We start from the raw sequence: 16,081 nt of genomic DNA on the forward strand, positions 1-16,081 counted from the left end.
AGGGAACAACACAAAATAAAATACAAAACAGATCCTCTATAAATGGAAAGTATGAAAATACACTTGCCCTTGTGGCTATCAAAAACATGAAGTACCAGTATATACAGTGGAAGGGATTCTACACTACGGACGAGGAACTCATTACACAAAGCTGGGTTTTCAGTCACACATCCAAAGCATTCAGTCACATGCACAACAGCAATATTCAATAATTTCACAAACATTCATCATCTCATCCTGCACACGCTTCTCTTGTTTAGAGTTAAAGCAAAAGGAAAACCTTTACCAGCCTCAGTATAACTGGACAATAAACTGTAAAGACGTTTAAGTTGTTAATCAGCACTGATCGGCGATCAGCTTTGCATTTCTGTGCTCAATGAGCACAGCCGTTTCAAAAAAGAATAAAAAGGTGATCTGAGTTCCAGTCAGTGTGTAGCCGGAGAGCACTTTAGCATTGGCCTCCTTCAACTGTCCTTGTCTAGTGTGGTTGCCAAGGTCACTGTAGTGATGGGCTGACCGATTCCATGCATACGAGCAAGTTTCTTCTGCTCACACTCGGTCACCAGGTCGTTGAGCTCAGCTGCGCTGTAGCCAATCAGAGTCCTCAGGTCGCACACAAACTTGTAGACAAAACGCTTGCCTTGCACTTTGCTGATCATGTCCCCGTCATAGTAATACCTAAATGAGGATATGAAAGTGAGAAGCTGAAATTAAACCATCTGTACTTTTTAAACACACTGTTTGATAACACTGGGGGTGTTAAAGAGTAACATGTAAAATTAAGGAGTTGTTTTTGGATCTTTGAATGTATTAAATCAAGATCACAAAGGTCAAGATATTTCTGCATGATGCTGTATTTTTTTTTTTTTTTTTTTAAAGGATTAAAATGGGAAGAAGAGACCAAGAATAGAAATAAGTCATTGATGATTAAATCCAAAATAACAATTATAGATGCTAGCTAACTCCACCTCCATGTTTTATGACTGTGCAATTCAAACCCACAGATGCCATTTAAAAACAATAAACAAAAGGAGATTAACCTGAGGGCTCGGCTGAGTTTCTCGTAGTTCATCGTAGGCTTGTTCTTGCGCTGGCCCCATTTCTGAGCCACAAGTTCGGGCTGGTTAAGTTTGAACTCTCCCTCCTCCCCCACCCAGGAAATGCAGTCTCTCGCATCCTTATCCGTCAGCAGCTCCAGCAAAAACTGCCACAGCTGGATCTGACCGTTGTTACCTGGCCAGAGAAAAACAACAGGAAATAAAGCATTTGCATTTAATAAATACTGCACCAACAAAGCGCTATCATTATGTTTTAATAATTTCCCAAATTCAGCTCAGGACATAGTGTGGTTGTCTGAGGTACTGGTTTAGCAGTGCCCGTTCCACCATGTCAGTCAGTCACCGGGAACCAGCCTGGGGCACAAACACTTGTCCCTCACATTTTAGCCATTTAACTAGAAAGACTCATCAAATAAAACCCACGCCTGCTTCAGTCTAAGACATCTTAAAAACATGTTTGCTGATTTTTCTCACCACTGAACAACCTTTTTCTGCCAGAAAAAATTCAAATGTGTTTTGTGACTCTGGCACTCAAAATCAACTACTTTACTCAATTGACTTTGGTGTGGGGGAGAGAGAGTAGTTTATACACCACCTTATGGCAAGATAAAGAGGTGAAAATATCCTCAACTTGAGCAGGCTTACAACTAATTAGTATTTTTAAGTGGCTAAAATCTGTTTTTCCATGTGGCAGTCATGTTGGCTAAGTCTCAGGCTAGAACCCAAGTAGTAGAACAGTAGAAAATGTAAAAAAAAAGATATATTTTCACACTTTTTTCACACTCTAAAAGTAGAGTCAAAACAACCACCATTTACATCTTTACACACCTGGCCAATCACTGCGCAAAGCAGCGATTCGGTAAACACTTGTAGGCTGTTGAAGTGACATTCAAGCTGCTTAAATACTACGCAAACAACGTACAGTGTTCTTATGACTTGCGTGTTTACCTGTGCGGTTTCCCGGTGAACTGCGCTCTTCTCCTCCTGAGATACGTGGAGCTCTGGGGCCTCTGTTCTGCTTTAGTACCTTAATGGTGGTGGGTGTGCTCACCTGAGCCGGGATTATCTGCACAGCTGGAAAAAGGCATAAGTTCAAATGACTGTTGATGTTGTTATTATTATTGTTCTATTAATCATTATTATGATTAGTCAGCCCATTGTTTTGATATTTACTCAATATTTCATTCACATTATATTTAATAATTACATATTAAAGATTAAGGAAGATTTGTTTTCAATGAAAACTGATAACTTTAACTTCCACTTCAGCTCCTGCAGTACATAGTGGTGCAGCACTGCAGCCCATTACCCCTGGCCTATTCTCAGGGAGGAAGTGAGACTAAGAGCCAGAGAAGACTAACAAACTAAAAACGATATTCAATTTCTTATCATATTCTTAACAATAAAGCAGGAAATACAGGATTTTCACATATTTTGTTATGAAATAATTGATTGTCATAACAGTTGCCAATTACAACATTTGGCTAAACAATTAATGAGTTAGTTGGAAACAAACCCTTTGAAATAAATAGGATTGTTTCTTCGTCAAATACAGTTTTTTATGTATCCATAAAACACTTACGCTGATCAATTGTGACTGTGGCGTCTCCTCCTGACTGGTCCTGACTGGCCAGTACATCTGAAATACATCCAGGAGATAGATTTAATGAAACACTTGGTGAGTTTGCCCTCTGTTTAAATATAAAAGCAAAGCGTCAACATCAGGATTATTTGTACTTGACAGACACACAGTGACTTACATTTGCGTAGGAGTTCCAGGTGACTCCAGAGTATCTCTCCATTTGGCACTTTCTGAAGGAACTCTTCCTGGTTAAAAGAGCAGAGATCTCGACCTGGGATGTGAATGCTGCCTATTTCCATCTCATCAATGTTGAATTCCTTCATTACCCAAACAGCCCAGTGGATCACCTGATCAGCTGTCCAGAGCAAGGGGTCTGAGGGAAGAAGAAGAAACCACATGTACTTAGGTTTGGATTGATTTGATTGTTTTCACAGTTTAGTATTTTGTTGAAGCGCTCCTCACCATATGGTATTCCCAGGCGGACCTGCTCTTTGCGATAGCCTTCGAGTGCTGCGGCCCAGCGTGTCACCTGTTCAGAAGTCTCATCAGAGATACCAGACCTCTCCACAGCGATCAGCTGACCCTCCTCTACCAGCGTACCCTCCTCTCCTGCTGCATCTGGATCAATCACCACTTCAACCGTTTCCACTGGCTTCACTATTTCCAAAATGTTCAGCTTCTCCTCACCTGAACAACGCAAAACAAAGAAAATTAAGATTTATAGGAATGGATTCTTTTCTTTCTGATCTCTGAAACACTCCATCTAAACTGTGTGTCATTCATTACCTGGTTTGGTTATAATCTGCAAGCTGAGCTGCACTGTGCCATCAGTCTTTACTCCCTGATCAAAGAGGCTGTGGTCAGGGTGAAGCTAGAAGGAAGAACACAACAGATATCAGAACATGCAAGATCTCAACATACTTTGCAGTGACATGAATAAGACCTGCATTAGACACCACATAAAATGTGAAGATCATGGTTATGGCATTTGTGTTACCTGAATATCCTGCAAGCAAATCTCATATGCATCCAGTGATATTTGGATGCGGGGCTCCAAAAGCTTTTTCAAATTTCCAATAGGCTCATTAATGTCAATGTCTTGCTGAACCAAATCAGATGCAGTGATTGTTTGCTCCTCAACACTGTAGGAGAGAAGAAACGAAGAAAAATAACTTTAGATCTGCAGTTACCGTGTGTGCAAGAGAATAAACCTCAAGTTATCAACTCACTCACCCTTCCTCCAGGCATGCTTGTTTGTCCTGTCCATCGATCTCAATCTCTATCATCTCTTCGCCTTCACTTTTAGACATTCTGTTTTACGCAGAGAGCCAAGCTGTTGGAAAGTAATAGAAGAAATGTCACCAACCCAGTGGAGATACTAACCAGAATCAAAACAACCACACTTTCAGTTTTGTGTCTGGATATTTAGGTTCAACATCGTGAATGTGTGCAAAGGAAAGCAAATCGTCTGCACATAAGATTTAGATGTTGTTTCTTGATAAGTGATTCATTTTAAATGATTAATGAACCATATGTCAGCTGAGACAGCCACAGCACCTCCCGCGACCCTTCGGTGGAGGATAAAACGGTAGATAATGAATGGATGGATGGATGAATGAACCATATAGTACTAAACATGTGTGCTATTCCAAGGTCACAAGATTTCAATTTTCTATTTTCTAAGTAAATTGATAAATACATTTTCAACATGCCCAGCATTATCTTGTTAAATCATCCAGTACAGGACAGGGCATTTTCATGTGGAAGTCATTACAGTAAAGGAAAACGTCTCAGTTGTTTATTTGAGAGTTTATGCTATAAAGAACAAATACTTTCAAAAGCTTAACATTTAGGTGGTACTGATATTACTGGTTATAACAGTACAGTAAAATATTACTAGTACACAGTACTAGTAAGAACTGTAGACCACTAACATAACAATAATTATGTTAGTAGTATTAATAATACTAGCAATAACGATATTATGCAGCACTTAAATCGGAGTGGTGTTAACAGAACTATCAATTACAGAAGACACCACTTTGTATGGTATCAAGAGTACTAATAATGACATTTATAATATTACTCGTAAGAGTGTACTAATATGGAGGCCTCTCAGCCTCGACTCCTCATTGGTCGGCTGGGACAGTTCACTATCTGCTCAGACTGCTAACGTTAGCCAACTCGAGGGCGAGGCTTTGGCGTATAAAGGCCAAATGGTAGGCCATTAGTACGCACAAATTACCAAACATATATACACATCTTAGACATATGCTGAAAAAAATATCCAAAACAACATTAACACGCCAGACTACACGTGTTGCTGTAATGTTGCTACTCCACTGTAGACCAAGTTAGCTAGCGATTTAGCGAGCAAAAGCACCACAGGGCGAGGCAGCTCGTTACACAACCGCCGGTCCCGATGTGCTTAAGAGCTTTTAAAATATCCCGATCACATCGCTGCGTCGTACAGCACACGCGGATCTTTTATTAAAACATATTTTAACTCTGTGCGTTGAAAACTTTTAAAACGGAAATAGAATAAACGGAAACAAAACAGCATAGGGCAAATGGAAAGGAGCCGGAAATCCTGGCTAAAGGTTTACAGCGCCGCAAGACTTCCGAGAGCAGCTGCGACAGACACAAAGAGGCAACTTTGAGAGGGAAACTAATACCACAGAGCCACAGCGATGTTGATAATACAACGAAACGATTGGATATAAATAAAGTGGGAGACAAACAGAAGTATGTACTCAATTAGAGTTTATCGTGTTTGGATGTGTACGCACTACTAGAGGCTGGAGCGCCGCAGAAGCTCTGCTGTTAGCGTTGGCTAGCGGTGAAGTGGTGCAACTGAGTTTGCGGCGTTATTTCTCCACATCTGGTAACGTGTGGCAATTAAACGGATCGTGTATAACAGTTGTGGTCGCTTAGAATTGTTTATATCTAAAACATAGACGACAACTTCCCATGGAGCTAAACTAGCAACCCACAACACCAGCGGCTAGTTAGTTAGCTACAAAACAGCGGGAAGAGTCCGAGCACGATGAGCACGAGTCCTTCCGTTGTGACGACTATTTAGTCAGTTTCTTCAAAACAGAAGAGTTAATCTCTCAAAAGCATCCATACCTCGTTAAAACACAGGCCTTCAAATGCGTTGTGGTGTGTTCAAATGTGGTGAATAAGCAGCCAAAATTCTCACACAGACGACTCGTAACATTCAAGTTATTTGGCGAAGTACACACACACTGAGTGAGGAGGGCGGAGACTAACTGGCAACACTGAAGTTAAAACTAAAACTAAACCCTGGCCGATGAACGCTGTGTGTGGAGTTGGTCGTTATTTTGGCGTGTACTTTATGTTGTTGGGCTGTGTTTTGTGTTGGGATGATTGTAGCTGCACAATATGATGATCACCACCATTACTCGTGTTATGTTCACATTTTGCTAGCACTGTAGGCATACACCCATCCGTCCACTCCTCCCACCCAGGTGTAGAATATATTAGAATTATTAGCCCCCCCATACCAATGTCATTATTTTTAAGGAATTTCCTTATTGCTGTTAACAGAGAAACGAGTTGTTAACACAGGTTTCTCAAACATCCTAGTTTTATATTGAATACTTCCATTATTAGAATTTGCACACAGAAATTAAATTATTCCACAAAAAAAACTACCAGGGTCACTGAACTTACCTTTTTATTGAGCTGTGCTCAAATGCTCAAACCTAGAAATCTCAAGTTAAAACTGAGGGTTATCTTCCAATTTACACACAGTATAACATATTCAGTCAGAGTTTGAGTTGTCACTTGAGAAAGCATTATGCCAAAAACAAAACAAATCAGTTTAGACTTGAGAAAGTGGATTGCTGATGCTCACAAAGCAGGAGAAGGATATACACAGTTATCACAGTGTTTCCAGGTGTTAAGAACTGGAGTAAGAAGCATCATCAAGAAATTCAAAGAGAGAGCCACACGATACAGAACAAGCCTGGCAGATGTAGGAAGCGAAAGATTTCAAAGACCCTGGAAAGAAAACTAGTGAGAGATGTGTCTAAAGAGCCAAGAACACCTGCCAAGACACTAGTGAATGACTTAGCCAAGTCAGGAATTGTAGTCTCAAAGAAGACGATCACTGGAGCTCTGCACAGAAATGGACTCCGGTTGTTGCAGACCAAGAAGAACTCCACTTCTGCTCAAGAGACACCTTCAAGCCGGACTGAAGTATGCTAATGAGAACTTTGAGAAATAGTATGCATCCTGGAAGCATGTCCATTGGTCAGATGAGACAAAATGGCCATAGAGACATTGCTTATGTTTGGAGAAAGAAGGGTGAGGCATATAACCCAAATAACACGGGTGAGAGTATTAATGCTGTGGGGAATCTCATCAAGGTGGAAGGAATCATGAAGAAAGAAGGATATGTCAAGATTTTGAAGAACCTTGAAAGTACCAAAATGTCTGCAGGCTGTTATCCAGCAAAAGGGATACACAACAGACTATTAGCACCGGGGGGGGGGGGTGCTAATAGTCAAAATAACGGAAGCATCCAAAATAAAAGAAGGATGTTTGAAAAGGCTGTTAAAACTTAACAAAAACTTTATTCAAGGACACGTTTCGATCCAGTGTGGAGATTGATTTTTACAGATATGAAAAATGAGATAAGTGTCAGGTCACCACCAGCTTTGTTGTTTTTGTGTCTGTCAAATTCTGTGGTAAATGGCGTTTTTGGATTGGACTGATATGGCTGAAACTTGGTCATATGTATTAGCAAATGAGTTTAACTCATTACATACACAACAGCATGTGTATGTAATGCTCAAGCATGTCGTGAATAAATCTGATTGACCTTATTCACAGCAGATATTTCCCAACCTACCTTTACATGCTACATCAGTATTATATCAAAATGTAAACAAAACTAGACAATAAATCAACACAATCATAAATACGTATAAAGCCATAATTTACTGGGTACCAGAATTGTCCCTGGAGTGAAAATGTTAAGAGTCTTTAATCATCTAACATTAGTCACTATAATAGCCATTATTAACTGAATCAAACATTTTTATCATAAGGACCTTTTGGTCACATTGCCCTCCCCTAATTACATATACAAGAAAAGGCTGCCCATCTTCAATTGCACATATAATCTATCCATATGTGATCTATTCAAGCCTTTTGAATATAAAGGACAACTGAAACCACAGTGCAAGTGTCACATCACATGAATAGATCAGTTAAAAAAAATGGTGTACTTGATGTTTAAATCTCTCAAAGTTCTTGTTGTAATCTGTGTTCAGCAGATTTTCTGTCAAAGTTTTAATAGAGTTATGTTTTTATTATAATAAACATGATACTTGTCACCCAATAAAACTGTTTACCCACATATACCGACTCCAAGTAACGAGCATGCTGATACAGTACATACATTAATTTGAGTTTTCATCTTTCAAGCTGTAAGCATGGCCTGTATAACTCAACCATATATTTTATAAATACACTATTTTTAATATCTAAAACAGGACACGATTTCCCCAAGCAATGGAACAAAATACAAGTCTAGACTTCTCTCTACACATGTGATCCATTGCAGGAAACGGGCTTCAGTAAAACCTTAAAATAAATGTGAAAGAATCACTTAAGGGTTCCCTTGTAACAACACAAGTACTGGTTCGTCTGATATCTGGTTTGTTTAAAAGTAACACTTATTATGAAAGTCACAAAAACGGAAGTGACCTGGTAAATATATCATTTCCGGGTTGCATTCAAAATAAACTTAATTTTAAATGGGGTGTGTGTGAAGATTTTACAGATTATGGCAATAAATTACAAATTACATTACATGTCATTTAGCAGACACTTTTATCCAAAGCGACTTACATTGATCAATTCATACATCTGAGAAAGGCAAGTAGCATAAGGGCTTTACCTAAATATCAACAAATACACGTGAAATGTATTTTAACTTCAATTCATAAAAGACGAAAAACAGTTAATTAGCACAATTAGTACTTTCATTGACTTTTCTCATTATTTTCCACCTAACTTATAATATAATAAATATAATATAATAAACTCCACAGTAAAAAATAAACTATAAATCAAACCCATCCTAGATGTCTAAAGGAAGTCCACTTGCATAAACATCTATAATACGTGTGAGTTTTACATGCATTAACTACATATTTAATATGGGAAACACAAAACTGTAATAAACTCAACAAGTATTGACATATATAAGAATCAAGAGTTTTGTCGGTACATTTGTAACAATTGTGCTTTTATTCTGAAGGAAACAAGCCGGAAGTCTGGTCGCTTCTGCCGCCGCATGAACACAGGTCGGCCAAGATGGCGGAGTACCTTGCTTCCATTTTTGGGACCGAGAAAGATAAGTAAGTTAACGCTTGTATTTGTGAATAGGACGTATATATGTATTTAGTTTATCGCCATCTCCAATGTGCCACTGTGTTGTGCGTAATTTTGTATGTGATGTTTCCGTCAGATCGTAGGAAACGATAAAAATGCTTTTAGCTAACACTGCTAGCATGCTTACTAGCTAGCAAATTACCGCGCCGCCACTCTGGCCACTTAGCTCTTGCCACATCTGGGTGCCGGAGCTGTGTCGCTTTATTTCCCCCTGAATTAATAAACAAATGTCTTGCAAAATATACTTAAAATGGGTTTGCATGCACAGTATATATCTATTTAGTAAGGCTCAACTAAGGTTTGAAACCAACTCCGGTCTTTGTTCCAGTGTTCATCACACGGCCAGGCTCCAGTTAGAGCTGCCTCGCGACTTCGTTATTCAGAACATAAATCACCCACACACCACTATTGTAACTTTAATAGTAAAGTTTTTGAAATAACTCATAAATAAACATTTTGACGAAGTTTATAACATTGCGCAACGTCGTATTCGTCGTAACCCATTCATTCCACTGAGTCAAATGTGTGTTCCTGTTACATTCGTGTTTTGTCTCCGTCTCTTATTTAAATTGCTCACAATCACACGAATACTTTTCTGTTTATAAGACTACACCAATGAGCAGACTTCTGGTGTTTACATTTTTAAACTAACTGATATCAAGTTTACTCTTTTTTTCTGGGAGTGGCGTATCATATTGGTCAGTTCCATTAAAAAAAATGAGGCCAAGCTATGGTTAAGTTACCCGTTTTTTGTATTCACTTCACATACCAAAGCGTAATATGTGGGTATTGATTATCTAAGATAATGGCAATGTTAATTTTAACTTGCTAATTTACCTCATTGTTGAGTAGTCAAAATGGTCCTCAGTGGAAAATGTACATTTTGCATCTGTAACTTTTGTTGATGATAGTTGTGTTCATATTTGTTTGAGTACCCTGGAGAAAATGCAGGATGGATGTTATCTAGTCTAATCTTTACGTTTTCTAATCATTATTATTTTATCCTTTCTCCAGAGTCAACTGCTCTTTCTATTTTAAAATTGGTGCCTGTCGACATGGAGACCGCTGCTCCAGATTGCACAATAAGCCAACCTTCAGCCAGGTAAAATCATACTGTGTTTATTTACAAATATCTACTAAACAATGTACACTTGTGGTAGCAGGATTTTCAAGACTGAACTTAAACTTGTTATTTAGATAATTGTTACAGAAAGACTTTGATAATTTTGTTTTGTGCCTAATTGCGTACTTAATTATTTCTGTACAGTAGACAATAGTACCAAATAGAAATGATGACCAGCCATAATCAAAACCAGTCATGTAAAATGTACTTTTTTGTGTTTCAGACAATTGCCCTCCTCAACATTTACCGGAACCCTCAAAACAGTGCCCAGTCTGCTGATGGCCTGACCTGTAAGTGTTTCAACTGATAACGGACTCTGTGACTTTCAGAAATATAATTTCCTGTAATAATAAAAGCTATGTTGTTTTCCTGTCTGACAGGACAGCCATGCTGTGATTGGACAGCACAACTGCGATGGCAATTTATGTATTTCTTATTCTTTCCTATAACAACTAGGTGCCATCAGTGACATGGAGATGCAGGAGCACTATGATGAGTTTTTTGAGGTAACTCATTCTGAAGATTGTTTCATGTAATTCCTCAGATTATGACCACCAGGTTACTACCACTGGTGCATTTCCTTTAAGCGGTTTTATTTAGAAACAAAATAAGAATTTTTAGACGATTAGAAACTAGGGCTGCAACGATGAATCTATTGATTGATTACTAAAACAACTGTTTTGTATTAATTGATCCACCTTCATTGTAGGAGGTCTTCACAGAGATGGAAGAAAAATACGGAGAAGTGGAGGAAATGAATGTGTGTGACAACCTCGGAGATCACCTAGTGGGAAATGTGTATGTGAAGGTGAGTGTTGGGCTTAAAACCCACATAAATTACAATTAATGTAACATGTTTTTTAGCTTGCATCCAGAGCCAGTGACACGTCTCCTCAGCTGCATTCTCATCATGGTCTTTTTATAGTTCCGTTATGAAGAGGACGCCGAGAAGGCGGTGATCGACTTGAATAATCGATGGTTTAACGGACAACCCATCCACGCTGAGCTCTCTCCTGTCACAGATTTCAGAGAAGCTTGTTGTCGTCAGTATGAGATGGGGTGAGTAAGACGAGTCCTAAAAACCTCACTGTGTCATTGACCCCTTTAAATTTAAAAATGTCTCTCGACTTTTACAAAAAAATATTTGTGACTGCAGCCTCCTTGTTCACAAATGTTCGCAACAAAAGAATATTTTTTAATATCTGAAATGTATGTAAGCATATTTTTATTGAGTTGTGTGTAACTTGTTTTTGCATTTTTACATTATTCCACCTCCAGATGTTAATCCTTTATTTGTATTCTCTGCACAGAGAATGCACTCGGGGCGGCTTCTGTAATTTCATGCACCTGAAGCCCATCTCGCGTGAACTGAGGAGAGAGCTCTATGGACGCCGGAGAAAGGGGTACAGACATTTTCATTAACTTAAAATCTGTGTTTTTAAGTCGTTTTATTGCACCCACACTTACTATTTCTGCATCTCCACAGCCGCCATAGGTCTCGATCTCGATCAAGAGAGAGACGATCTCGTTCAAGAGACAGAGGACGAGGAGGAGGAGGAGGAGGAGGAGGAGGTGGTGGTGGAGGAGGTGGAGGAGGAGGAGGTGGCCGTGACCACGAGAGACGTCGTTCCAGAGACAGAGAGCGTTCAGGACGATTCTGAACCTCAAGCCATGACTACTTGTCCCTCCCACCCTGCATCCATCCCCAGTCTTCTTTTTTTTTAAGTTTGTACCCTCCAGATATATTCTAGGATTAACTGAAAGGTTCCTGAGTATAAAGCTGTGACAGCATTGATGCCCTTGTTTTGTCCTTGATTTCTGAAAATGACTTTCACCTCATTAAATTGAACATTTTTACTTAACACGGCTGATACGAGTATTGCTTGTTAAATAGTAAACTGTCTTATTTATATTGTGATTTCTAGTCTTGATCCTTCTCAATCCTTCTGGTGAAAGACGACTACCACTGATCCACCGTTCACCCATGTTAATGAAGAGCATAAAACTCAGAAAAAAGGCTTTTTTTTTTATAATACAGGATTTGAACAGGATTTGAAACTAATGATAATGTATTAGTCGTGACTTTATAGTTTTCACAGTTATTTCATTACTGGGAGGTCACTGTTAAACACTTTCATCTTTTGCTGCTTCAAAAAAAAAAAAAAAGATTTATGTAACTTGCATAAAACCATTCGACCTAAACTTAATTCAGTGCTTGAAACGAAACAGTGATAGATGCTTTTTCAAATTTTCAAATCGCAGGAGGCATACCTGTTTAAGCCAAATTGTGTGTGAAAATATCATTTTGGATTCATTATTGTCTTGATTTATCTACAGACTCAAGAAAACATGTCTGTTTCTTACAGATCTGCACAAATATCAGACGGTCCTTTTAAATATGTTTTTTGAATGAAAATGAGTAAAAAAAAAGCAACTCCTGTCAAAATAATTGCAATTAGATAATTATTCAAAACCCTTCGGCCTTAATCTCAAACCAGTCATGAATTGTACAAGTGTTTGTTTTTCTTTAATTCTCAATTGACAACACTATTCTCCTCAGAAGACTCGATGCTTGGCTCATAGTGTAATACAAATCATCTGATCTGTGCCTCATAACACACATATGGAGACTTCACTCTGGTTTTGCAGCAGCGCAGACAAAACAGTCTGTTGCCTGGAGCCTCAAGCTGAGAGGTGCCCCAGAGAAAGCGTTCGCACATTAGTTCATATGAAAAACAATTTAGTTAGAAACCCATCAAATTTTATGACCGCCTATGGACAGCAGACAACATTTATTGCCTAGCGAGGCCTCATGCTCTTAAGCTTGCTGCCAAAAGCTTACTGATTCCAGAAAGAGAAGCTGCATGAGGTACAGAAAAAGAAAAAAAGAAAGGACATGAAGAGAAACTCCAGAAGCAGATGTACAACAGTTGTTAATTTCTGTCAGAGTAATTAATGTAAAGACAGTCGTGATGTTTTGTAATTTAATAGTGTTTAAACGAGCAGTAGCACATATTGTGATAATGGATCTGGATTATGGGGCATTTTAGTTGCCACAGAGTGAGGACGGCAGTTATTATTATTATTATTACTATTGTTACTACTGCTAATAATGATAATAATAATAATAATACCATTGTCAGGTCTGGGGCTGGTACCTGCAGAATGGGGACAGAGATTAATGTCATATGATAACTATATGCAGCAAATTACCCGGCCCTGGGAGTTCTTGTATAAATAATCTCAAAACATTAAGTCTTATTAACACTTATTTAGAATGGCTTTTAATATTTCCCTCTGTTCTTAATTGTCCATTTTGTCATTTTACTGCTTCTTATTTTATTGTATGTTTAACATAAGGCCCTTTGCAGGTATTGCTAAGTGCTATGTATAAATGCTATAATAAACATTGATTCATGTTTGATATGCATACAGAGAGAAAGAGAGAGCTCAGTGCACCACTTGACTTCCTTCCACCCTTGAGGTGTCTTGTAGCATCTTAGAAAGAAAATAAATCCTTCACACTTGACATCTGTCCTCATTTGGCCTGTTGTTAACGCGTGTAGTGTGTCAGTTGACCAGAAGGTGGCAGACCTGACACACTGCAGTAAGAGTACTCAGTGTGACACTGTCTGTGCGTCAGTGATGGGAACTTAGTCACTGTGGCTCTAAACACAGCAGCACTCTCAGTGAATCCAGGACCTTCACACTGTCATGGCATTTATTCTACATTCATCTGCACCACTAATGCATTCACTGTTAATAACCACGCTCTGTCCGTCACTAAAAAGCATTACATCAAATTTGTAGAAGTGAGATTCTGTTGAACTTTTGTTGCTCCTTCAGATATAACTTGTGACTCTTTTGTGCGTCTTATTTTTTTATTTTATTTTCACGGCACCATGATTTCCGATAAAAGGGAAAACATCTCAAATGACTCCTCGGCTCCGATGTCACTGAATATTGACTTCACGTGGAAGCGACACTCACTGTGCTGAACTGGAAACAGTAACCATCAACTCCATTATTTAACAGGGCCGCTCTGAAGGGGGCAAACCAGTCATAGCACAACAAATAGGATAGAACAGCAGATGGAAAACAACAGACAACCATAGTGCCCTTGGCTGAAGTGAAGGACAGTCTATGTGTATGTGTGGTTATGTGATCTATCTCCATCACCAGGGAGAGAACAACCAAAGGTGGAAATGACTAAATCACATTGACAAGCATTTCTGTAACTGAATGACGGGCTGGAGGAGAAGAAACTGGAAAGTTGCTGATCTGTATTAGAGTCTATTCTTCTTTTGGGTCATCAAGAGAAAATCACAACACAACCTCTGTTGATTTATGGAATTGCAACATGACTGGGTATGGATGGATGGTACATATCGTATCTCCCTAATATTTTAATTATCGTTTACCAACATTTTAATGTTTTTTTTTTTTTTTTTAAATGATTGTTCTTGTCTTCTTGTCCTTTTTGCACTACATTCTAAAGTAACTAAGCTACTTAAAGCAGCGATGCGTAACTTTTTAGCTATTTAGCCCCTCAGTCCTTGTAAACTGAAATGATATAACATTATTTGTTTTGTGTGTATACATAGGAATAGGACAAGCTGGAGGCAGATGATCTGCTCTAGTGGCCCCTAAATGGAGAAGCCAGAAAAGGACAAGAAGTTTATACATCAGCTGCACAGCGGTGGATAGGGCATAAAGTTCTGAAACTTTTCATGAGCACTTCTTTGTGGTTTCAGTCACACTTTCACATATGGCTGTTTCTGTCTCAGCACAGAACAAATCAGCTGCTGTGTGAGCAGAGGGGTAATGTCGCCCGTCAGGTGACACGAGTTCTGTGGCTTTTATATAGTTGTTAATGTTTATATGTTTGTATTTAAAGATAAGCATTAGAGTACTTGTTAAGAAATGATCACAGTAAAGTAGCAGTTTCTCCACCTCTGCTTAGGACACTGTATAAATAATGCACTTTTGATGTTTTGATCATTTATCAGTCACATAGAATCATGAGGGAAGGACTCTAGTTAGTCCTCTGTTCATTTATCAACACAATGACAAGGCAAGAAAAACTGTACATCCAGAGCCATACGGAGTTTGACCTTTGACCCCAACAAGAACAGATGTCCTGTGACATCTGTGTGGCCATGACCAGAAGAGTCACCATTCTAGGACGTCACTTTAAGGAGGGTTTTCTTTTGGCTGAAATGGAATAAACTATGCATTAGTGTGTTTTAACTGATTTTAAAAACAAAGCTTAAACCAAGGTCTTTTAGGTTTCGTTTTCTGACTTAACTTAACAACCCATGGTTGCATGGCAGTAGAGACTCTACTGACTGCAATGATTGGTAGACGGCGGTAGGTGGCGCCACATGCCAAAACATGATTACAAAACATAAACATGATTTGCAGTCTGCAAAATATTTTTTCTAATGCAAATATTTTGTCTGTACTGTTGTTGTTATAGAGTTCAGTTTGTTATACGAACAATATTCCTGAGTCTCTGTGACATATTAAGAGGATTTTATGTCCAGTTGCTTTAGATTTATTACATATTGCACCTTTAATACACGTTATGGAGGTTGCCATCAAATCAGCTGGAGTGTGCATGGTTAAAGAACAAAGAAGAATGAAATCATTTCTGGTATGAAAAGGCCACCATAGTTGCCTGACCTGCTTGAGGGGCGAGCGGAGAAGCCCACCATTTGTAATCTGCAATCTCACCATAAATAAAAAAAAGTCTTACACACTGGACTAAAATGAACTTTTTTGAAAATGACGGAAAGAGGAAAGTGTGGCGTAAAGTCAGGAATTGTCAATTGCCATGTGACCTTTGCACAAGCCTCAGCGATTGTGGAAAACATCACAAACAGTTTC

At 38.7% G+C, this 16,081-nt stretch overlaps 2 protein-coding genes across 3 annotated transcripts; one reads left to right on the forward strand and one right to left on the reverse strand.

The window, feature by feature from the left end:
- Positions 1-79: 79 nt before the first annotated feature.
- On the reverse strand, positions 80-5,878 carry gabpa (GA binding protein transcription factor subunit alpha). 2 transcript variants are annotated; one of them, XM_083908571.1, is made up of 10 exons: positions 5,770-5,878; positions 3,874-3,973; positions 3,638-3,782; positions 3,427-3,511; positions 3,103-3,327; positions 2,819-3,013; positions 2,641-2,697; positions 2,007-2,132; positions 1,041-1,233; positions 80-678 (listed from the first exon to the last, which is right to left on the reverse strand). In XM_083908571.1, exons 2-10 carry the CDS (start codon positions 3,948-3,950, stop codon positions 465-467), a joined length of 1,317 nt encoding a protein of 438 aa, XP_083764697.1. In that variant the 5' UTR covers positions 3,951-3,973; positions 5,770-5,878; the 3' UTR covers positions 80-464. The 2 variants fall into 2 exon arrangements, with proteins under 2 accessions (XP_083764697.1, XP_083764696.1); XM_083908570.1 differs by lacking the exon at positions 5,770-5,878 and having other exon boundaries at positions 3,874-4,120.
- Positions 5,254-12,048, forward strand: u2af1 (U2 small nuclear RNA auxiliary factor 1). Its single transcript, XM_083908572.1, has 9 exons — positions 5,254-5,385; positions 8,936-9,035; positions 10,084-10,171; positions 10,416-10,482; positions 10,649-10,698; positions 10,902-11,000; positions 11,118-11,251; positions 11,503-11,595; positions 11,679-12,048. The coding sequence occupies exons 2-9, from the start codon at positions 8,992-8,994 to the stop codon at positions 11,851-11,853; spliced, it is 750 nt and encodes a 249-aa protein (XP_083764698.1). The 5' UTR covers positions 5,254-5,385; positions 8,936-8,991; the 3' UTR covers positions 11,854-12,048.
- Positions 12,049-16,081: the final 4,033 nt, after the last annotated feature.

The sequence above is a fragment of the Microchirus variegatus genome, assembly GCF_963457635.1.
Source record: "Microchirus variegatus genome assembly, chromosome: 22".
Classification (NCBI taxonomy): Eukaryota; Metazoa; Chordata; class Actinopteri; order Pleuronectiformes; family Soleidae; genus Microchirus; species Microchirus variegatus.